This window comes from Lepidochelys kempii, chromosome 4 (assembly GCF_965140265.1).
Source record: "Lepidochelys kempii isolate rLepKem1 chromosome 4, rLepKem1.hap2, whole genome shotgun sequence".
NCBI classification, from domain to species: Eukaryota; Metazoa; Chordata; order Testudines; family Cheloniidae; genus Lepidochelys; species Lepidochelys kempii.
The window spans coordinates 108,052,516-108,078,124 of record NC_133259.1 but is presented as its reverse complement, the minus strand read 5'-3'; the positions used below and the strand labels follow the sequence as shown (position 1 = coordinate 108,078,124).

Sequence of the window (25,609 nt, the reverse complement as noted above, 5' to 3'; positions counted from 1 at the left end):
GTGTATTACTGATGTTGCCAGACACTTCTCAGTATAAGACCCTATTTTCAGTTGTTTATAACTTTGCCAAAGGTTAACCCTTTGAGCTTGATTTTTACATGCTGGGTGTTTGCCTTTTTTTGGAAAATTTCAGCCAAAATAGTTCAACTGTTTCAGAAAACAAGTTGAGGGAAAGACATTTTGCCCATTAAAAAATTCTGGGAAAAATTAAAACCAAAATCAATTTGTTAGGGGACATATGGTTGTAAGGACTTTACCAGCAATTCATACAGTTCACCAATTTGAGAGGAATTCTCAGACTTAACAGATATGTCTCTGAGAAATCTAACATCAGAGTCCTCCAATCACCCGGATAATTTGTCATGAATATCATGAACTGTAGTCTTTTACAACCACGTTATTCCAAAGGGTTAAGTAAGGTGTTTTCAACAGGCTTTGATGATGTAGCAAGTATTTCCATAAATATTTTTGTAGTTGCGATAAAGATTAGAGGTCCAGTTTTGTGAAATGGCATGTGCCATATTGTCTTGCCATGCTGCATTCAGTGGTATGTGGCTTTTAAAAGCAATTATGTCCCATCTTTAGTCTTGATTTTTAAAAAGATTAAGACAATGGTGAAAATGTTAATGCAAATTCAGCTGCATTTTCATAAGATGAGAAACAGAGGGCTGCTAAAACACAATTCTGTTAGTTTTATTCAAGATGACTGGCAGGCGATCAGGAAATGATTATAAGACATTAACTGGTCAGTGGGGAGTAAAATCAACTGAACAGTTTAAATGTGTAGCAAAGTCTGAGGGAAAATGAGTTGTGTCTTCCACAGAGCAGCAGAGACTAAAATTAGATTACTTATGATTCCTTGTTAGATTAACCTTCTGCTTTCAGGGAATGCATGAGGAAAATCCTGATTCCTTCCATCTATTGGCCTAGAGGACCCAGGATGTAGAAGAACTATAGTTCCAGTTCAATTCCACTGTGGAAGGAGAGAAACAGGAAAGTAAGGGAGGCAGTGTAGGTGCACAACCCTTGTATGGCCCAACCCTGCAGAGGATCCCAATGTACTGAAATTAAGAGAGTGGAGTGGGTCTGGGGAAGAAACTATGTTGATCCACTGGCATTGCCCTCCACAAAATGTGTGCTGTCAGTGCTGTAAGCCAAGTTGTGCTTTAGACCCCTTGTAGCCCCTCTTGAGTGTATTCTTCAGGTGACAGACCTGACCTTTCTCAAAGGGTAGAATCTTGTGGCCCAATCAATTTTGGGCTGGATCTTGGGAGTGGCAGCCCCCTTAGTTTTCCAACAATGTTAGTATGACAGACCTAACTACATTTGGCACCTCTAAGCCCTTTTCCTCCAGGAGCCTGTGACCAGTGAGCTGCTTAAAGTGACTCAAAGATAGCTTTTTTAAAAAAAGATCAATACTAATTTCTTACCCAATGTATATAACAATTAGAGACAAGGGCCTACATGATTATTTTCTCTTATCTAAACCTTACCCAAGCCCTCAAAGAAAGTTCTCCTCAGTTAAGTTCCATTCAGCCCAGTTACGTGCATCTCTAGGCTGGAAGAAGCAAACTGCACAGCTGCAGCATGCTGTGTGTGCCATTCTGTCAGAGAATCACCTCTGATTGTTACTGCTGACCACTCAATCCCCACTTCCCACCTCAGCTAGGATCCTTCACTTTTGGTACCCCTTTAATCCTACATTTGGCCTGTGATGAATAAACCCTGCTAGCCTAACTGAAACCAGGGCAGAGGCCCAATTGATAGCTTCCCAATTGTTTCCCCAAGGCCCCACAGTATTAGATATACTTTATCTTTTCATTGTTCTGTTTCCTCTTGGTTTCTCCCTTACAGCCTCATTTGATTTATGCAGTTATATAGGATAATATCAAATTGGTAAACTGAGGTGCACATGATAATTATAAAAATAATATTGGTATTTCTCTCATTCTCCACTGATGCTTAAGAATCACAGAAACTATTGAAGCCTTTATCCAAAGGAGAGGGAGAGCTGCCCATCTAGCTTAAAAGGGTATATTTTCTCTCCAATCATCACTCAAACTCCTTCCCACACTGGGCAGCCACAGCAGTTTACTTGGAGAAAAATTTCCTCAAAATAAAGATGATTTCATATTATTAGGTCTCCTGGAAAAACAAGCCACTAATGTTTTACCATGATAAAAAGTCTCAATTCCAAAGCTTAATTTTGGCAACTGAGAATTTTTCATGTCACTAGACACAAGAAGAAGAATAAAATTGCCACTGACATTTCAGTGTCTCTCTGCCGCTCCCTCCTCCTAAGTTGTCTCATCAGAGATGGATCTTGGATCATTAAACTAATTCTTAGCAATAAGAGAGCAATTTTACCCTGGGGGAAAAAAAGGCAGATAAAAGTAGACCTCTGCAAATGGGTAAAACTGCAATTTGTTCACATATATGAATCATATTATCTTTTTATTTTATATCAATATCTATATAGATATAATCTGAAGGTCATTGTTTTGCGAACAACAATAAAAGGCTCAGATTCTTCATTCTTGCACACCCAAATCTCTTACTGACTTTAAAAATGAATGTTATTGTCAACAGTACTTCATGGGGAGCAATGTATAGAAGAGGCATACAGGATGGGCCCCAAATAGCCCTACATAATGAATGCATATCACAACTATCCAAATTACTTTCCAGTTAAAAATAGCTTTCAAATTAAATAGCTATTCAGAAAAAAATGGCATAAGGTTCACTGCACTCATTTAAATATGACAGGTAAAATGCCTCAGTGTGTATTAACCTAATTTAAAATAATATTGCGGGAGAAATTGTACGAGTTAGATTTTTTAGCCTAATGTTCCTTCAATTATAATGTAAATAGTATTCTTAACAGTATGTGGTCTGATGTTTGCTCCAGGGGTCAGGCTGATGCACAGCCCTATGCATCACAAAAGCTCTGCATCAGGACTGAACAGAGGCAGAGGTCCCATCTCCTGAGAAGTGCGTCCTGTGCACACCATGGTCACTATGCCAAACCCACATAGGCCATTGCTGGAGATCACACGAGTTAGTGGCAGGCCAGAGGAGGGCGCCACCTACACATGTTTACACAGATTCAGGCGCCCCGTTATCATATGCAACCAGCAAGAAGAGAGTGTGGCCACTACTCAAATCCAGCAGCTGGAAGAGTAGCCCTAGACAACCTCACATCCTAGCCCTGAGCTAGATGGTGGTAGGTTTCATCTCCTCGACAACCTTCTACTACAGAAAGGCCCAAATACTGGAGCTCTAGGTATGAATGGGCTTTCACCATAAGTAAAGCTAAGATAGACAAAAGAAAGAAAAACAAGAGAGTAGACCAGACCTAAAACCTCTGGTTGTATGGATACTATGTGATAACGTACTCTTATCTTTGATTCTTAAATGAGTACAGTGGCACCTTGTAGACAAACTAATGAGAAAGTGTAAGAAGTCAGTGCAACACTGTGCAATATGTGAATCCTGGAGAACACAGACAAGTGTAATTCAATAAATATTGACAGAAGTTCTTCCTTTTCAATCAGCTTTGACAATGACCTTTATTCTTCATTTAAATGAGTTTAGCCCTAGAGATAAATAATTAGTCATAGGTTTTGGCATCTTTGTTACATGATGTTTCTTAATTAAAGTCCCCAGTGGGGCTGTAAGAATTTGTAAGCAAGTACTGTGCTTGTGATATATCTTCCTTCAGGCGAACATTTTAAATATTTACAGCATACGTGATCTGGGAGGCTTTTCGATTTTTTCCCCCTTGTGTTATAGTCTACTTCAACAACAATCAGCATAGCTCACCCTGGAAAGCTAGTAGGAATAATCCTGAATGAACCTACTGTCAATAAATGCTTAACTAGTGACATTAACGTACCTCTAAAATCATAGGTAATACCTAGGTTTTCTCTTGCTAATATGTTATGCTGCAATCAGTGCTATGTAGTTGCACAGTGACTTTGATAGACATGCATTTGTTGAGTTTTTACTTCCTATATTGGTTGACTATACATCTCACCTACTTTTAATATCTCTCTATCTGTTTCAACATGATTTAAATGTATTCACCACCATTGGTTCAGGAAACTGGAATGGTCCACCCTTCACTTAGATGCTTTCCTAGGATTTCACTGAGGGAGCAGTTTTAAACTCCTGCAGGATCGCCACAGTGACCTTGCTGGCAGAGGTTGCAGTGGAGCTGAGCTCAATCAGAGCATTCCCTGTGGTTTCACTTTTTTGAAAATCAGAAATAAATACTTCAGAAAGTGGAAGCATGGGCAAATTGCTAAGGATGAGAACAAAAGAACAGCACAAGCATGTAGGGACAAAATCAGAAAGGCTAAGACACAAAATGAGTTATAGCAAGCAAGGGACAAAAAAGGCAATCAGGAGTGAACAGGCTGGACAAAGGAGCTCCCGCCAGGAAGCTACTGAAGAGCTGACCAGAGACAACAGCCCAGGAGGGGACGAACTGACCGATAGGCTAGAGAGCCTGCAGAGACCCAGGGGAAGGTAGGAGGCTTAGGACACTGTCAGAATCAAAGAATGCTTATCTTGCCTATCTTGCTTGAGGACCCTGAACTGGCACCCAGTGGAGTAGGTGGGCCTGGGTTCCCCTACTAACCACCTGATGGACTTGGGAGTGAAGAAAGTGTTTTCAGACTCCCAGGCACCAGGAATAGATTGACAGCCTCGTTAGGCTATGTGAGCCCAGGTGCTGCCCAGATGCTTGGGCAGAGGAGGTGCCATTGCCTCACAGTACCAATGTAGAATGTAAACACTGAATTCATCTACAGCGTTAGCAGAGTTTTATTCTGTAATATCCTAATAATTTAGGAATGGAAGGAAACTGATCGCAGAATGTATGTGCATCAAAGCTGCTATTTTTATTTGTTAAACATAAAATCCTACCTGCTTCATGCCACCAAGAATCAGAGCCGACAAAAAAAAATATTTTAGTAATAGCTTGGCCTTAAACTTAATATGCCAATCTAAACAATAGAGAATACTAATAAAAGCTAGTGCAATGGTGCTCCCCTCCCCATCTCTCGTGATTCACAGATATTGCTTTTCTGAGAACTACAAAAGAGTGGTTTTCAACCTCCGGTCCACAGACTTCTGGGGATCCGCTGACTATGTCTAAGATTTCCAAAGGGGTCTGCACCTCCACGTGACATTTAAGGGTCCACATATGAAAAAAGTTTGAAAACTACTGCTGCAGAATATGTGATTTTAAACCAACAAGGATTATAACCTTTGAATCAGATTCCATAGTTATGAATTCAGTTATGTACTTTCTCTCAATGAATCTCACTGTTACACAACACACAGCTGATCAGCACCAAACACATGCAGAATTGACAGACATGAGATGGAATATTCAGAGTAACAGCCGTGTTAGTCTGTATTCGCAAAAAGAAAAGGAGTACTTGTAGCATCTTAGAGACTAAAATGCTCAAATAAATTGGTTAGTCTCTAAGGTGCCACAAGTACTCCTTTTCTTTATGAGATGGAATAGTTACTGAGCATTTAGTAGTTATTTCTTCCCACAAGGTAATCCATAGCACCTCACTACTAGCTAAAATGGTTATAGAATCTTAAAATCTTTTGAAGTTAAAGAAATTTTACAAATAAAACAACTTTAAAATTGCCTGCACAAATAAATGTTGTTTGACATTTTCCTCACAGATCCAAAGAGCATAATCATAGAATCACAATTCTTCACCATAGTATAAATATGTTCTCTCTAGTCTGTTAAAAATATAAAGTTGCATCATTCATATTATATACCTGATGGGAATTAATGTTGAGAGTTGCTATTAAGAGGAAGGTTAATGATTTCCCTAAATTGTACCCATCAGGAACTGCTTTTAATTGTCTTGAAACTACTTAACATGCAGTTATACAAATTATCAAAGTTGCTCTCTGCTGTCACCACCTAATGATGTTTCAGGAGTGGAAGAACTTTCTTTTAAGGGTAGAAACAACTTTACAATGGAAGGAGTTGCGGGCAAACACTGCATTATGCAATATCTAATTGGGTGAAATTCAACTCTGCAAAGAAGGCTTATGCACCACTTAAGCCCTGTTATGAGGTCATAAGTGGGATTTAAATTGTGCATAGGTCTTTTGCAGGCCTTCTGCAGTGGGCTGAATTTCACTCACTGTAAATCTAGAGGTCATGTTTTCAAAAGAGCTCATCACCCAGCAACTTCCATTTAGGCAGCTGAATAAGTGGAGATTGTTTCAAAGAGCTCTGCTCCCACCTAAAGCTTCTCCACTGGGAACTGCCAGGTGGTAAATTCTTTGAAAATCTAGTCCCACTTGGGAATGCTGAACACTTGAAAATCAAGTCTGGCATGATAGGAGGTTTATAAGGATATAATTCAACTACCTTTCCCAATCTACTTAAGGCAAGTGCTAATTACTTATGTGGGCTAACAGCATTCATTTATGTTATAACAGAGAAAGGTACTAGGAGAAATGAATTTAATTCCCTCAGCCGCCCCATTTCTACATGAAAATACTGTTACTTAGCCACCTTTCACTGAGCTTTGAAATTCTCAGCTGGAAAGCACTATATACATGCAAAATATTTATTAATGAACAATTTTAAGATAGATGAAGCTTGTCCGTATTTCCCAAACTCACCATTTTAGTTCTACAGATTGCTGAGTTCCATTATTCTGAAATATTTTTCCCCTATCACTTGTAGTTTATGTGTGCGTGTGTATAAAATCTATGTTTTACACCGCCCCACACACCTCTTCTGGCAAAAATTATATTTATACTATATAAAGCACGAAAGGTGCAATATAACCTATTTCACCCCTTTGCAAAATGGCTGTGACTTAAGAAAGAGCAGTAAATATTATTGCTATTACTTTTTGTTTACCCCCCCTGCCAAATTCTAAAAGGCAGAGAAAGTACTTCATTTTCTCATTCACTTATAGAATTAAACTCTCTTAATCACCTTGAAATCATCTTTAAGCAGAGAGTGATGCCCTATTTTATTAATTTAATTATAATGGGCAGAAAGTAATAAAGCCATTATTAGGTTCATTTTTCCTCAGAAATGTACAATTTTGTAATCTAGTAATAGTACAATATGATTTGTTTTGTGTCAAATACAGCCTCTAAGTACCTGCAGGGTAAAGCTTTGGTTTTATTGGAATAAGAGTGAGAAATTATTCAAGAGGCAAGACAATAAAAGTTCTTCTCTCTGTATGACGTGGCTTAAAACAGGGTCCTGGATACTTGAGTCCACTTTTCTCCCTCTGAATATCATGGTAGTTGGGCTTACTTGAAGAGCTAGAGGCAACAGCTTCCTATGCTTTAACTGGAGGACCCAGTGGCTGGGCATTCTCCGTGATGGACGGTCTTTGGCTGTGGAGTTTAATTCCCCAACAGGTTTGCCAAAGCTCGGATCAGAAAAGGAGGGGATAGATTGATTTGTAACCTTTTTTTAGGGCCTGGTAAAGTTTGGTAGATGTATGAATTGAATAACTAAAGAGAAATCAAAAATATTTACCCCACTTGAACTACACATTTTGAAATGGCAACACAAAGAGAAGAAACAAAGTTCTGTTGAGAACAGACATTGTACTCAGAACCATCACTATTTACACCACATTTTTACACTTGGGTACCTAAATTTGGACATATAAATCCATATTTAGTTACCTAAATCAAAGTGGCCTCATTTTCAGAAATGCTCCCTGTGGAAATCAGGCCACTTACTGTGTTCCTGTGTGATGCCAACCTCAACTACCCATCCGATCATTTCCCCCCACAAGCACTGCTCTACCTTCTTCCATGCAGCTCCTTACACCATGGACACCCTCCCCAAATTCTTCCACCCTCTCAGTCAAATCTCTATTCAAGAAACCTCTGTTGTGACACTTATAGGGAATCACCCAACTAATGATGATTAGATAGAGGGCACATGGAACACTCAATATTTACTTAATCTTTTATGCTCCATACAGGGAAATAAATGCATATACAGTGCACTCTTTTTATAAGGATCACATCCATCCCGGATTATTTGATTTTTATAAGCAGCTGATTCTTACAAGTGAACTAGCAAAGAATGGATGAAATCTAGCGTTACGTTTTAAACAACTGTTTTTTTTTTAAATGAGAATCATCTCATTTACCATAACTAAATTCTTTAGACTTTAGATATATTCAACATGGAACAAAATCATACCAATATTCTAACTGAGCAACAGGCTATTAATTTTATTATCACCACCAATTATTTGGCTGGTTCTTTTATTCAAGGCAATAATTAATACTGTACGGAATGTTACAACTTTACACAAAGTGCAAGTTAGTGGAGCTATTTACCTCTTAAGGATACAAAGATACAAATTTTAAAAGTCTGTCAAATAAACTGCAACAAACATAACATATAAAAGTGCATTAAACTGACTTTTATAGCATAAATATGAATGTAAAACAACAAAACCCACTGTTGAACAGCATTGACTCACATTAATGTTTATTTTGGAGTGTCACCATCCACCGTCTGTCACTGGAGTTGCATGTCTGGCACTGTGAATTCACAATGCAGTGACACAGTCACTGTTTGATTACAAACTTGTCCAGTGTTCCCTGGATCATTGCACAATCCACAACATTGTCAAGCTCCTTTTCAAGGTGATACAGGAGGTTAAAATAATTGAAGCCCCTCTACAATAGGTCATTTGTCAAAGTTTACATCACATCCTTTATTTGGGTCGAGGATGGGACAATTACCTCAGCATTAGAGTTAGTCTCTGCATCATTTTCGAGTTTCACTTCAAAGTGGTCTCTGATATCAGTCACAATGTCCTCATCAGAGACAAGTTTCCACAGCAGTAGTATTGTTGTTCTCATCAATGTGGTACAACACCATGTGAGACATTTGCTTGCGAAAGTACACCTTGACAGTTCTGATAATTCCCTGATCACATGACTGAAGGATCAGGCAGGACTTGAAATTAAATTCCACTTTTATCTGTATTCCAAATGTCTTCTTCAGCGAAGTCATGTCTTATTTCAATTCACTCATTTTTGAACCATTCTTCATCTGACCTAATGTCCACATCTTGGGCTTCTCCATGCATTTTCTTAAAAACAATCCCCTCATTTTTTAAAGCGCTCAAACCAGCCAGTGCTGCCAGTAACATCCAGGACCTCCGGCAGTTCTTCCACTTTCTGCATCACCAATGTCCTCTTAGGGCGGCAATTCTCTTTCTGGCATTTCTGATTAACTTCATAAAAACCACCTCGAACCTAGCTGCCTTGCCTGACCACATTCTTTCCTTCATTCTGTATGTTGCTCTCCCTGTCTTTGAGAATATTATATAATGAAGGTTGTTAAATGCCCAATTTCTGAGCTGCATTTCTTTGGCTGGTCTTGGGAAGACTACTGTAGGACTCCAGAAGGTGGTGTATTTCATCTGCAGAAAGCATCTTTCGTTTCCTGATACGTCAATTCACACATAAACAGCACAAATTGTTTTTTCTACACAGGCATTATACATTATACTATATGCCTAACAACATGAGATATTATCAAATTCAAAACAGCTTTAACAACTTATTACATGTCATTGCACTTGATTGAGTATTGTATTATATGTAGTCAGTTTGCCCTGAAATGATTCTTATAAGCAGAATATTTTAGCATGGTTAGTATAGGAATGATTTTGATCACTATATATGGTCCCCATATCGACTCTAGCAGCACCATCAGAGGACCCAACCACATGAGCCACACCATCAGGGGCTCATTCACCTACATGTCTACGAATGTGATATATGCCATCATGTGCCAACAATGCCCCTCTGCCATGTACATTGGCCAAACCAGATAGTCTCTACATAAAAGAATAAATGGACACAAATCAGACATCAGGAATGGTAACATACTAAAGCCCATAGGAGAATACTTCAATCTCCCTGGAGATTTAAAAGTAGCCATCCTTCAACAAAAAACTATAGAAATGTACTTCAAAGAGAAACTGCAGAGCTACAATTCATTTGGAAATTTAACACCATTAATTTGGGTTTGAATAGGGACTGGGAGTGGCTGGCTCACTACAAAAGCCATTTTCCCTCTCTTGATATTGACACTTCCTCATCAATTATTGGGAGTGGACCACATCCACCCTGATTGAATTGGCCTTGTCAACACTGGTTCTCCACTTGTAAGGTAACTCCATTCTTTTCATGGGTCAGTATATTTATGTCTGCAGCTATAATTTTCACTCCATGCATCTGAAGAAGTGGGTTTTTTTACCCATGAAAGCTTATGCCCAAATCAATCTGTTAGTCTTTAAGGTGCCACCGGACTCCTCGTTGTTTTTGTATATTATGATTGTTCCCGTGCCACTCATTTATCATTTTAGAGACTGACTGTGGCCCATCCTGCATGTAAGGTGCCCCCATGCTCCCTTGTGCTGGTATGCCACCTACTTCTTCCTAGGTGTAGGGAAAAGCTGTCTTTGTAGAACCTCTGTATCCCTCTCCTCTTGCAGGTTGGTAGGAAAGGGCATTGCCTTTAATTTTTTCTCCTTAACTCCAATGCTCCCAATGACGTACTTATGCAGATATTGTCAGAGATCATATGCTGCTACCGATATTGTTCTGTTGCCATTTATCCCCCCTCCAGAGCCACAAGGAGACGAAGAGGGAGACTGTGACCTCTCTGAATCATAAACTCCATCATGGGCTGATCCCGGAGCAGTGCAATAAAGCAATTTAGTATAAACTAAAGGTAGCGTTTGGACTATACATTTTTTGAGGCAGGAATTTGTGTCTTTCTGTATGTTTCTAAACCACCTACTATAATGGGCCTGATTAGAAACTCTGGGTGCTACTGTTATATAAATATTACAAAGCAACAACAGCGACACATAGGGTAATATCCTTGAAAGACCTAATTGTATCAAATTATGTATTATTGTGGGATGGGATTATATGCAACTCTCTATGGGGGGAAATGTAACATATGTGAGGCCTGGAAGTTCAAAAGACTACACAGAAAATATGCCAGACAAGTATCAACTTTTGAGACAATAAGTGTTAAGTGGATTACCTAGGGAATGCCTAGGGAGATGTTAATGCAAATCCCCTAACTCACATTCTAAAAAAACTCAACCTTCTGAAGCAATGCCCTGAAGAGGGGGTATTGTTTGCAGATTACCTGTTACAGAAGGCCAAGATCAAAGGCCAGAGCTGTATAAAGATATTACTGATCAGCCCGGCCTTTTTTCTGGATCTGAGAGGGATGAATTTATAACCATGGGGAAACGCAGATGAGTTTTTTCAAGGACTGAAACCTGCCAGAGCCCTAGGTTGGAGCTGGGGATGACCTCTGGTAAGCTTTCTAGTATGTATGCAGGCTTTTATTGATTTAAATGTTATCTCTGTAATGCTTTTGCCTTAAGAATAAATGTGCTTGATTAGAAGGATCTAAGTGGTAACTTATAACTATGGGCAATACACTGGACTTAGCTTTCAGAGAGAAAGCAAAGCACAGGCATTGGTCTACTTAGGCAATCTGGCTTGCTCAGGCTATCACAGTGTAAATCCAGGGAGCTGTGAACCTGAAAACCCCTGGTCAGGAGAGAGTGAGATGCAATTCTCTGCCAAAGAGAGATAACAGCTGGGAGTAGGAATCCTTTAAGTGGGGATTCTTGAGGGACCATGGAGGAATACAGGTGAAGTTACCATGAAACTGTGACAAAAGCAATTGAATAAAGCCCATAAAAGCAAGGATTTGGGACTATGGATTTGACTTGATCATGATTCTTCAGCCACTTTTATTTAAACATTTTTCCATGAGATATAAGTTTAACCTGGTGAAAAAAATTTAACTGAAAGTCTTAGCACAGTATTTTTAATAATTTCATCCCCATTCAAACTTTAAAACAGGATACATATAAATGTCAAAAAGCTAGTAGCCTAACAGTACAAAATGATAATATAAGAGTACATGTAGAAATATCCATTTAATCACTAGTATTCTGGGGTGCTGCTGCTTTGATAGAAATAAATCTATACTTCTGTGTGGGTTGATTACTTTACTATGAATACTGCCATCTTGTACACAATATCCTGCTAAGGGATTAAAATGGTCGACATGTACAACCTCTAAAGAAATTAGCTTTGCTCTTGTACAGTGTTGCTCATTGATTTTACTCATCTGAGAAGTTGAAATTCTATCATCGTACAATATGTGAGAATCAGGGTGGAACCCAAATCCCAAAATGATTACTGTGAATTAATTGACTGTGCTCCATTTAATGTCTTTAGTAAGGAGGATGAAAGGTTGCCCAAGAAAAGGAGGAAAGGCTGGGAACAAAAAACTTCTGCTGCAACTTAAGTCAGATAATTATTATTCAAAGGACACACACACAAGTGTACATAGGTAATCAACTTACTGTATACAATATTTTCTTTTGGAATTATTTTTTGAAAATGTTATTTACAAAATTAAAGGAAAAGTAGTGATATTTTTTCAAAATGTTAGAATCATATAGCGTGTCTAAAATATACATATTTTGCAAATGTATGCAAGTTCACCCATTGCACTACCATTTGAAAAATTGTTCTTAGTCTGCGTATATGTAAATTAGGTTTGTATGTTAGCAAAAAAGAACTCCACACAAACAAGAAAAAAAACACCCAAGAAAACACACCATAGCCATGAAAAGAGCTAAGGCATACCAAACGATGAAAGAAACAATGTTAGCTTTGATGCCAAAGCCCCAATCGTACAGTTCCAATCAATTCAAGAGTATAACAAGCTATTGGATTGCTCCCTTTGTGCCTTCCACCGCAGTTATAAATATGTACATGGGAAACAAATATTTGGTAATGGGCTCTTCAATCTGGCAGAGAAAGATATAACACAACCAATGCCTGGAAGTTGAAACTCCACAAATTCAGACTGGAAATAAGGCATACACTTTTAACCATGAAGGTAATTAATCATTGGAACAACTTACCAAGCGTGTGGTAGATTCTCCATCACTGACAACTTTTAAATCAAGATTGGATCTTTTTCTAAAAGATATGTTCTAGGAAAAATGTTGGGAAAGGTCTATGGCTTGTGTTATACAGAAGGCCAGACTAGATGGTCACAAGGGTTCCTTTTGGCCTTGCAGTCTATGAGTTCAACAACAAGAAACATTTTTATAGTGGTTACATTATAAAGTCAACATTTGCCAACATCTGGGATATCACTAGCTTTCCCTATTCTTAAGGGAGGAAATATTTATGGTAACTTGGAAAGAAATGGCAAATGTTTACTTTTTAATGGCTTTTCGGTATTCTTAAATACTGAGCAAGCAATGAAACACTGAAGGAGGAGCATGGCAATGGTGAACTTGTCCATATAATACAGGGTCAAATTGAGAGCAGAACCTGTGCATGTTTGCAACACAAAAAGAGCTCCTTCTCCAACTTGTACCTGCAGAAGGGCAAAGTATAATTAACAAGTCAAGTTACAGGAATGTTTAAAAGGGTTGTGTTTTTCACGGAAATTAATGTACAGTACATGAATAACTTTATCTGTATGACAGACCCACTGAAATCAGTACGACTACTCACATGCAAAAGGGTTTACATGATTAGGGCCTATGCTTTGAAGTGTTTAAAAAGGGAATACAGATTGCTTGTGAACTGGTATTTGCATTTGCAACATCTTTGCTAAACACATTGTTCAGAAAGAAGAGAACGCTCTGTTCCACTAATGATGTTATTTTAAAAAAATTAGGAATAATAGGCAGATTGCTCATAGCAACCATGCAATGAAGAAAGTAGTGCACAGATCAAAGTCTAATGAAGGCTTAATGCAATGGTTAAACAGAGGGCACCTATGGCTGGAGGAGGTACAATGGAAAATGAAGGTTAGGTTACAGAAACGACAAAACTATTAGTATATGATTTACTTCACAGCAGCTTTTTGTAACAACCTAAAATAAGGCCACACACATTTTCTCTGCAGCAGCAGAAATACTGCAGGTAAAAATTAAAAACCCTCAGAGGGTGATAATGGTAGCAGGCATAGTCCATGATACACCAACCATGAAAGATATGCAGACTAATAAGTTTTACACAGTAAACTTCACGAGTATCAGCTTTTGTTTTTTGATTGGTCACTACATCTAACACACATAGCACAAGATACAAGACTTTGGTATTATAACATACTCGTTATATGGATGGTTGAAGCACTGTTAGAAGAACAGCTGACAGTATACGCAAAAAGAAAAGGAGTACTTGTGGCACCTTAGAGACTAACCAATTTATCTGAGCATGAGCTTTCGTGAGCTACAGCTCACTTCATTGGATGCATACCGTGGATACCATTTCCATGGTATGCATCCGATGAAGTGAGCTGTAGCTCACGAAAGCTCATGCTCAAATAAATTGGTTAGTCTCTAAGGTGCCACAAGTACTCCTTTTCTTTTTGCGAATACAGACTAACATGGCTGTTACTCTGAAAGCTGACAGTATGTTATCCCCAATGCCAATTTACTTCTGGGTGGAATTTAAAGTGTGTATATATTTGTTTATCTGTAATGCTCAAAGCAGGTCCTGGCTACAGGAGATACATCTCTCCCCCTGTTGAGATCAGATGAAATGCTTGAGCTGGTAATCTCCTGGTTTCCATGAAAGTTTAAATGGAACTCCATTTATCTTAGGTACTTATATAAGCCCCATTATCTGAGCACATCAAATATAATGTGTTTATCCTTACAACACCCCTCGGAAGTAGAGAAATATTATCATTCCCATTGCACATATGAATGACTGAGATAAACAGAGACTTGCATACTGGAAGGGAATCAAACCCAGGTCTCCCAAGTCCCAGGCTCCCACCCCAAATACTGGACCATTTTGGTTATTCTTCCTCCTGCTAAATGGAGTTATTCCTAATTTATACTTGTGAAACTGAGGGCTTGTCTACACTTACCAGAGGGTCAATGCTGCGGCAATTGATGCATCAGCGGTCCATTTAGAGGATCTAGTGAAGACCCACTAAATCGACCGCTGATCACTCTCCTGTCAATTCCTGTACTCCACCTGATCGAGAAGGGTAAGGGGAGTTGACGGGAGAGCGACTCCTGTCGATGTCACATAGTGTGGACCCCGCGGTAAGTAGATCTAAGCTACGTTGATTTGAGTTATGCTGTTCACATAACTCAAATTGCATAGCTTAGATCAATTTTTCCCTTTAGTGTAGACAAGGCTTGAGAGGAGAATAAGGCCCACCTTATCTAGAGCCCTGTGGATATCCGCTTCCTATCCATGGACAATTTTTGCAGATAGTGGATTGGATGCCAATATACCCACAGATGGATCTACTCACCTGTGGCACCTGGCCTCCAGTGTCTGGCCTGGTGGGCACATATGCTCGGGGCTGTCAGCCAGTGGCTGGGGCTGGGCAGCAGGCCAGAGTCAGCTGTCCAGCACCTGGTTGCTGAGCTGGTTCCTGTCCAGCAGCTTGGGCCCCTCGGGCAGCACCAGCGTCCCCACCATGCAGCAATGGCTGCACTCCTGGCCTGCCGGCTTCTGGGCAGCAGAGTCTGCTCCCGACGCGGGAATTAGAGGGGGTGGGGCCCTGTTGCCTCACCTCTTCTCCCACCGTGGTGCAACACACACTACCGTTGCCATTGCTTGCGAGCCCCCAGGAGCAACACACAATGTGCCACCCCTTCCCCCCCAACCCCTGCGCTGCCCCTCCTCCTCGAGACCCCGCCCCGCACCACCTCTTCTCTACAAGACCCTGTCCCCGCTCACTCATCTCCTCTCCCTCCCCCTTTGCTAGTCCTTGTGACATGGCTTGCTGCTGTGGATGTGGATACACATAAAAGACGGCTAGCGGATCACTGGTTGGATCATGGGTTGATTCTGGCAGATTTTTGTATCCGCTCAGGGCTCTAACTATATCCAGTGGAAACTACATGGGGAATTTAGGGAAGCTGAATGTTACTATCTACAATTGAATTTGCTTAGGATTCTAGGGTTAACCCTACTCTTATAAGTGCTACAGGACTTTAAGTGACCATCTGTAGCTGGGTTCTACATTTCATCCTAAAGATAACGTCTCCAATAAAACATCTAACATCATGCCAACCCCCTCTTTTCACTACTGCTTCAGAGGGAAGAATCCTGACTAATGATACACAAAAACACTTTCTATGACCCACATCCAAGTACTGGCCTACCCTGCCCAATGTTGTGTAACTCATGAAACCTGGTGAGATCACAGCTCAAGGTGACATGGCTATAGGTTGAACAGTTGAAAACTCAGGAATTCACTGAAACAGCAATCAACCTACAGACATATACAAATGTACAATACATAGGTTTTAGTTAAAACATACTGGCAGGATTTTCCAAGTTTCTGTTAATTCGGACTTTAGAAATTGTAAGGCTCATATCCAGCCTTAATGAACCTGCGGTTCCTATCCCTTGCAAATTCCAGTGTCCTGTTCCCACAGCTGTGTAAACTGTTCCCAATCAGCTGAAAGGGGTCTCTTTAGTGACCATGGAATGCCACATTCTCCAGCTGCTCCATTCCCAAAGGTGTGTGATTTCATATAATCCTAGACAACCCAGCTCATGGGAATTATATAAACAATTCTCTGAGCTTCTGTCATGAGTTCTCTGATTGTCAGGATGGGGTTCCTCCCTGGCTTACACTGATGGTTAAGCTAGTAACACGTTAAAAACTAACAATATTATCATGGCACAAACTAGACTATATTCCTGATCCCCATGCAAGATAACCATATAGGAAACAGCCACATTACCTCTAGGAGCTCCACAAAAAAATTAACTGAACTGTCAGATTTTCAGCTAGGCTTAAATTATTCCTATTAAGTCCTTTACTTCTAATGTTTTAAAACCATTTCATATGCACCATTATTTATTTGATATCATTTATTTGTTCTTAAAGTGAATAAAGCAAGGTTGAAAATAAAATATACATACACAACATGTGCAGCTATCTGTGGCAAATATGCATGATATGTTTGTTTATATACTTATTCAAAAACAGACAAATACACACATGCCAACATCCCTTTTACAACCAAATAAAATTTTAATATCTTTTGAATGGATTGCAATTATAAGAAGGTACCAGATTCTTATTCAGCAATTATGGTTTGTTTGTTTGTTTGTTTGTTTTGTGAAACCACCACCAATGGAGTAATTATAGATAAAGATTTTTATATACTGTAAGTGACTTACTGAGAACTATAATAATTAAAAATACATGTATACACTCACACACACACACACACACAGAGTAATTACGGTAGCATAACAAAGCTACCGCTGCTGGAGCCGGAACCCACGGAAGACTTCTGCTGCCCCGAGGACACCTCCCCGGTACTAGGACTGCCGGACCTGCCAAACGCTGAGGAGTTGCTGGGATTGCCACTGGCAGCATACCCTGGGGAGACAGAGGATGACCCCGGGGTTCAGGTACACCCGGAGGGGAGGGGAGGAAGGAGCCCAGGGATAGCAGACTGGAGTGTGGCTGAAGGGGCATCCAAAACACAGTCAGCGTATTGCAGTGGCATTCCCTGCTGATCCAGTGGCAGACCATGCTGCCACTGTTAGGTCCGTGGGCTGGGATGCAGTGGAGTCATGGGCCTGTGTCACCCTACCCCTTGGGTGGCAGTACTCCTCCTCCTTAGGGGAAGAGGCCTGTGGGTGTCTGTGGTCCACCAGAATCAAGATGACAGACTGGGTTGGTGTTAACCCCTGCTGGCCCCCCTAGACTGTTTGCTGGGTGCCGTGCCCTGATTGAGAGCCTGCCCACCCCCCAGACCACTCGCAGCTAGCCTGCCTAAGGGTTAAAGTCTTAGGCCGTGTGGTGCCCCACCCTGGATGAGGGCATAGAGCCACAAATAGTTCAGTGGCCCACCGTGCCTAAAGGTTGGAGCCAGAGACCACTAAGTTCCCCCGTTACTTAGACTGTGGTTTCAGAAGTGTGCCAGCAAAGGGGCATGGCATCCCTCAGAGACTGACAGTGAGGAAGAGCCAAACCCACCTACATGCTTATAATGTACTAAAGGAGTATGTTGGATAATAGGATGATATAATGGATTTTTTAAATCTGTTATGGTTCTCGTATGGAACCGATTCAACTGATTTACAAACCTTGACATTTATTTATAGATCTGTACATGACCAATTCAGGCATACAAGCCCCTACATAATCCACATGCTGAGCAGTGTCCATGTCCTCTTTAACATCACATATCCCAAAGACTACTATGGAGAACGGAGTCAATGACACACTAGATAAATTAAGAAGTCACAGACTAGAAGTGACTAATAATATGGAAAACTTTTATGATCAGTCATTCCACCATGGGCCAGCTCATAACAAGTCCAGATGCAGGTGGTGATCCAATTCGAAGTTCTTTGAGAGGACATCGGAAGGCCCTTCATGCTGTCAGCTATTGTGATAAAGAGCTGTGTCAATCTGCAGAAGGTAGAACCCCAGGGCATGCCTGACATCCAGAGTGTGCAGCCGCCTCTCCTTGTTGGTGGAGCGAGGCTTTGGACAGAACACAGGGAGGAAAAATATTCTGGTTGACATGGAAGTGCGACACCACCTTAGACAGAAAAGTCGGATGGACCCGCAGCTGGACCTTGTCTTTGTAGACTACTGTGAACGGGGGGCTCCAAACTGAGCAAGCACTCAAAGAAGAACAAAAACATAAGGAAGTACTTCTTCACACAACTCTCAGTCAACCTGTGTAACTCGCTGTCAGGGGATGTTGTGAAAGGCAAAAGTATAACTAGGTTATAGATAAGATAAAAAATAGATAAGTTCATGGAGTTCATTGTACATCAATGACTATTAGCAAAGATGGTCAGGGGTACAGTCACAAGGTCTGGCTGTCTCTAACCCTGTGACGGCTAGAAGCTGGGACTGGATAACGTGGGATGGATCACTTGATAATTGCCTTGCTCTGTTTATTCCTTCTGAAACATCTGGCATTGGCCATGGTCAGAAGACAAGATACTGGACTAGATGGACCATTGGTCTGACCCATATGGCCAGTCTCACGTTACTTTTTGGTGGAGTATTTTCAGGGGTATGCTGTGGCTTTGTTTTTGTTGGACAGTTACTTTAAATAATGTCCAATGTGCCTGGAATAGTAGGCAAGGGCCTTTTTATCTTATTATAAATGGTAGTAATTAAATAATCAATAAAGTGCTAGAATTCCACAGTAAAAAGAAAAGGAGTACTTGTGGCACCTTAGAGACTAACAAATTTAATTGAGTATAAGCATAAATTTGTTAGTCTCTAAGGTGCCGCAAGTACTCCTTTTCTTTTTGCGAATACAGACTAACAAGGCTGCCACTCTGAAACCTGTCATTATGCAAGTTCCACAGTGTGGATAGATTAAGAAGCAGTGAGGCAGGTAAAGGGACAGCAAAGACCTTTTCAGCTACATGCAGACGGGGGAGAGGAGAGAGAGTAAGCTTGGGGAATTGGTAAGTGTATGATTGACTGTTCCAGGAACTGTGCAAATTCACTGATCTCAAACAGAAAGGAAGGATAATTTTGTGGGTAAACCACTGGGCTGAGACTCAGGAAATCTGATTTCTGATCCCACCCCTGGCACAGACTTCCTGAGTGAGCATAGCCACGTCTCTCCGGGGCAGACCATCAGCTGGTATAAACTGTCATGCATCACTATCATAATTTCATTGACTTCAGTGGAGTTATGACAATGTACACCCGCTGAGGTTCTGTGTTTCAAGTTCCACAACTGTAAAATAGAAATAAAAATGCTTCCCTATCTTCCAGTAGTGTTGTCAAGACAAATTCATTAGTGTAGATGGGATGCTTATATCTTACATTGATGAATGCCATAGGAAAGCCTATAAATATAAACAAATACAGGGTTGCTGCACTGGCCTGCTTGTGCAGGTGCCTCATGCCCTGCCTCCTGGTTGCAGGATCTGGGGGGTAGTCCTTTATCTTCCATTTTGATCTAAACACACAATCCTTCTTATCTTTTGTCCAATGGATCAGTATTTGGCTATTAGGACCTGATCCTTGTCCCACTGAAGTCAATGACAAAGCTGCAGTGAATGCCATTAAGTTATAGATGTCCTGCAAAGCACTCCTTATTAATTTCTTACACGGGCAAAATTCCTATTAACTTTAGGGGAAGTTTTGCTGGAGTAAGTGATAAGTGAAAGAGCACGAAACAGGCCACAATGGAGTAAGAAATCCTGCTAACTACTGCTGCTCTTCAAACTAGTAATATTTATAATGTTTTTGCTGTGTTTTATAATGTTATTGTTTTTCTACTGTACAGATCTGTCAGTTCCACGTTGCTGGGTGATTTTAAATACAATTATTATATTATGTGAGGAAATACCATGACACTATTGGTTGGAGTTAATTACATAATTATAGTCCTAACCCTGAATAGTTATGCTTCCTATTGTATATCACACTGCACTATTTATTTCTTACAGGGTTGGTTTGTTACTAGCAGATTTTTTTAGGGGGATTTACTGCATTTGCTGTAACATATAGAAGATTTTCTCAAAACTTAATCACAATATGATTTTGTGAAGAATTAAGGAAAGGGACAAACTCAGAATTGCTCATGAATTCTGTATTTTATCCTTTTTCTATAAATACTTTATTGTCATCAATTATAAAGCTGGAGTTATCATGCAATGAAGCAAGATGAAAGTTTAAAAACACTGAATGTTTATGTGCAAATCTACACAGCCCAGAGTTTAAAAGAAAGAAATGTGAGTATTATGAGGGACAGATTAACCTGTAGTTTAGAACTTTGAAAAAGAATTTCACACTTCCATAAAAAGTATTTAGTAGCAAGTTTTGCTGTTGCCAGATGTTGTAAATTCTCACATGCAGTTTTAAGGATGATTTATTTAAATAGTTCAGTAACTGTAAAAGTGCTAGGTTAAATATTTCACATTTCATCAGTACATTGAACAGTTTTATGGGGTGATTTTTCAAATCTCCATCAGTCTTTTCCCACTATGAAGAAAAAAAAGTATGCTTCAGAAAATTAGTGTGTTCTTCTTAGATATCTGACTGTGACCAGAAAGTGCCGAAGTTACAGTGAATATCTGGTATATTTGCACAGCAACAAAATCAAGCCTTAGGCTGTAAATTGTTTTTGTTTACTACAGCATTCAGACAGGAATTAGAGTAGATGACAGTATAATTTGATTTTTAGAACTAAATTTAATTAGCAATGTGAAGTTAACATATTCAGTATCATGAAACAATGCTTAGTATCTGTACCAAAGGTCTGCATTGTGCCACTGAGTTTTAAACAGAACCTGGTATTGAAATTAATAGGACGTTCTGTTTATAAACAGATGGCATGTTATGGCCCTATATACATAGGGAACAGACAGTCTAATCAAACAAACAGGTTACACACACCCACACACCCACCCCAGAATAATTATTTTTAGAACATATATCAAAGCAGAGGAGCACTCAGTTTTATGAAACAAACTATGATAAATCTCGATGTATTAAGTTTTGATACTAGTGAGCAGCTTTCAAAGGTTAGAATACATGTGTTTTCAACCTTTCCAACATACTTCAATGCAGACAGGCTGTAAAATGTAATACACTATATAATAAACCCTATGTTAGATTCTACTTCTGTTTTAAAATATCAGATAAAGGAAACAGAAACAAAAACAAGATTTCATAGTCCACAGGTTATTCTCACTTTTTCAAGCATTTTCACGTTACAGGTTTTATACCAGACTAGCAGTCTGTTTTACGTAGACAGCTTTTAAGCAGACTAGATACTACAAACAACACAAACAGTGATTGACCACTTTACCTTCTGAAAAATCAATCAGTCCCAGCAAATGAAGCAGCTTCAGAGACGCAAATATAATCACAACAATACCCACTGTTTGCAGTCCCTCCGACTCCCACTCTAACGTCAACATTCTTCAAACAAACAAATCATTCCAGTCTTCAAGCCAGTTCGTGATTAGAGGGAAATTAGAGGATTTTACCAATATTTTGTTTTGAAAAAAGTTGCAAAGGTGAAAAGCAACCTTGTGCTGTACTGTGGAAATTAACTGACCACCCTAGTTGAGGCAAAATACTAGCTAAAGCCCTGCATCTCATGCTTCTCTAAGCATTTGATTTCATTAGCAGTGAGTCCTCTTAGAACGCTGAGGTGGACCACTAACCCCTTGATATGACATTGTATCCAGCAAGTAAGGTTACTTCAGAGCTGCTGGAAGAACATCTGTTTCAGAACTGGAGACTTTGCTGTGTCAGTTCAAAAAGAAACACTCCCAGGAAACTTGCAGTAGGGAGCACACTGCTACGAGCACTGTGCATTCTAATGCTCCTAGACTCATGCTTTAGGATTCTACCCAATAACCTATTTTAACAGTTTTTTCTTCTTTTTTGGGTGTTAAATTTGACAAATGCCAGTTTACTGAAGACATTTGTTTTCACGTGTCAAACTCTGCATATCAGAAAAATACTGTCCTTTGCATCTTAGTGCATGGTATTTACAAATGCCATGTTCCTTCTTCTTGAACACCACCAGAGCCTAGTTAGAATTTCTAATGAAAATGACAATGAAATTAAAGGATAACATTTTGACATGATGATTTAGTGTCCCTGCTTAATAAAATGTAATGTTATAAAAGGGGCATGCCTTCCCAACCCCCAATTTTTGCAACATAGGTACAGTATGTCTTTTAGAAACCAGAAGTGCTTCTTTTTTGACTAAGGGCTTGAGCCTGCACTTTCACAGTTTTTAATTAAATTTAACGATGCTCAACTTCCATGAGGAACACAGCAACTTCCAGGATCAAACACGAACCACACATCAAGAAAAAGGCTCTTCTGTGACCATGGCTGCTTTATCATTAGGCTTTTATAAAATTAATCTATTCAGTGTTTCAAATTAATAGAAATAAGGTATATAACGTACAGTGCATGCTGTAAGAATTATTTATACAGAACCAGCCTTCTCACATTTTAAGGCTGGGCCTGTGAAACAATTACTTCCACTTCCACCCTCCAAATTTAATGAAGTCTTGTCCACTGGGATACAAGGCAACACAATAAGGATCAAGGGAAGGCCCATAAGGTAAATCTTGGACCATCCTCAGTAATGTCTTATTATATAATAAAATTATCAGGGTCTGGTAGTGACCCCTATATTTTGGTTGTCTAACAACATTCACTAGAAAAGATGCTTGCTAACTTTTTTGAGAAGTTCTGACACCTCCATTGTTTGCAGGAAGTCACTGAAAATTTTACGAAACAATCTATTCAAGTTGTTAGATAATAAAAGCACAGGTTTCAGAGTAAACAGCCATGTTAGTCTGTATTCGCAAAAAGAAAAGGAGTACTTGTGGCATCTTAGAGACTAACCAATTTATTTGAGGATAAGCTTTCGTGAGCTTCTGATGAAGTGAGCTGTAGCTCACGAAAGCTTATGCTCAAATAAATTGGTTAGTCTCTAAGGTGCCACAAGTACTCCTTTTCTTTTTGCGAATAAAAGCACAGGGGAAAATAGTCTTCAGGCTACCACAGTCTCCTTTGCTGCAGGAAAAAGGAGTCTGTCACCTTAACCTTAAGTCTGTCAGACTTAATGCTATAGAGAGTCGCAATTTAAAAAAAAACCCATCATTTTTCCCCTCCATATAAACCAGAAGTTTAGGAGCTGAAGAGTTCATTCACTGAAGAATTGTGTGCATATTCAAGTTAATTTAAAGTTATCTTCTTTGGTTTTGTTGAGGGTGTTTCCCTCCAACAGTTTAACTATAGAATCCAGAGTATTCAGCCATAGTCAGGTAAATAAAATAGCTATACTTTTCATTCCCCCCCCAACTTAGATATAGGATATCTGCAGAAGAAGCACAATAAAATAGTGGATCATAAATAAACTAAATTCACTAATGTGTTGTGTGCATCTTCTTGCTTATTCTAATCTTCCTCATATTTATCCCCTTTAGTTCTCATTGTCCATAAATGATCCATTTGATCCATCGCCCTATTCATTTTCTATTCTTTCTCATGTCTGTGCACGGTTTTTATTCGCTAGCTCTTGTTTCTTTGAAAAGTAGCATCTCATTCCCTCTCTCATTTTTCTATTGACCCCTCTTTGCTTTCCACCCCTTAGCTTTCTCCCATTTCACACAGTTTCCCATTCTTTTGTCTCCGTTACCTTTGCTCTCCTTATTTTCATCTCTCTGGCTTCTTTGCTCTCTCTTCTATCCCACTGTCTCTTTGGGCTTCTCCCCATCTTCCTCTCTCTTTCAAATAATGCTTAACATTTAGTTATGGTCAGATTTTCAAAACTGCTCAGCACCTAACATACTGAGTCCCAGTGAAAGCCGAGCATGTTTGAAAATGTGACCCATAGTGCTCTAAAGACATTGACAAACGAATCCTAACATTCTGCAGCCCAAGAGATAAGCATTATTATCTCCACTAATTAGCGTTAGACACACTATTAGAATAAAGGATTCTCCCACTCTAAGTTCTGGCTTAGTCTCCTAGATCATGCCACCTCATGTTATTGAGTTTCCCCTAAATGGGACCAGAAGCCCCACCACTTGCTCAGCAGATGTGCCAGAAGAGAGGGAGCGCAGTTACCAGCAGCCCAGGTAGAACCTTACTCTCTTGTTCCCATGTCATCAAACTGATCTGGAGTCCCTCTAAACATTTGAGGGACCAAAAGGCATGTATTTCATGGGTCCCACTGATCAGCCCTGGCAGCTGTGTGAGAGTGAAAAGAGACTCTTTAAGAAAACAATCGATCACAAAACAATCACAATTCTACAGAATGATAGAAGGCAAACAGCAGAATAAAGACAATGGATTTCAAGAAGGCAGACTTGAGAAAACTCAGGGAGTTGGTAGGTAAGATTCCATGAGAAGCAAGTCTAAGGGAAAAAACAGTTCAAGAGAGTTGGCAGGTTTTCAAAGAGACATTATTAAGGACACAAGAGAAAAACTATCTCACTGCATAGGAAATATAGGAAGTATGGCAAGAGACCACCCTGAATTAACCAACAGATCTTTAATTATCTGAAACTCAAGAAAGAGTCTCACAAAAAGTGGAAAGTAGGTCAAATTACAAAGGATGAATATATACCAACACCATACACATTCAGGGACAAAATTAGAAAGGTCTAGGCTCAAAATAAGTTTAAACTACTAGAGACATAAAGGGTACCAAAAAAACATTCTACAAATACATTAGAAACAAGAGGAAGCCCAAGGATAGGGTAGGCTCATTACTCAGTGAGGGGGAAAAGACAACAACAGAAAATGTGGAAATGGTTGTTTCAGTTTTCACCAAAAAGGTTACTTCCGATCAGACATCAAACATAGTGAATGCCAGTGAAAATGAGACAGGATCTGAGGCTAAAATAGGGACAGAACAAATTAAAAATTAGACAAGTCAGAGATCTTCAAGTTGGCAGGGCCTGATGAAATACATCCTAGAATACTTAAGGAGCTGATTGAGGAGATATCTGAGCCATTAGCGATTATCTTCAA

The 25,609-nt window shown here is 39.6% G+C and overlaps 1 protein-coding gene across 7 annotated transcripts in view; it reads right to left on the bottom strand.

Annotated features, from left to right (window-relative positions):
* KCNIP4 (potassium voltage-gated channel interacting protein 4) overlaps nt 1–25,609 on the bottom strand; it is an 862,256-nt gene that overhangs the window by 183,780 nt on the left and 652,867 nt on the right. For 2 of the 7 annotated variants that reach the window (XM_073342393.1, XM_073342392.1), the window contains exon 1: nt 21,909–22,039. The exons of the other annotated variants lie outside the window; for them this stretch is intronic. In XM_073342393.1, coding sequence (XP_073198494.1) covers nt 21,909–22,020 — 112 coding nt within the window. In that variant the 5' untranslated portion in view covers nt 22,021–22,039. Of the gene's footprint in view, nt 1–21,908; nt 22,040–25,609 lie in introns of those variants that run through there. 7 annotated transcript variants of the gene reach the window in all.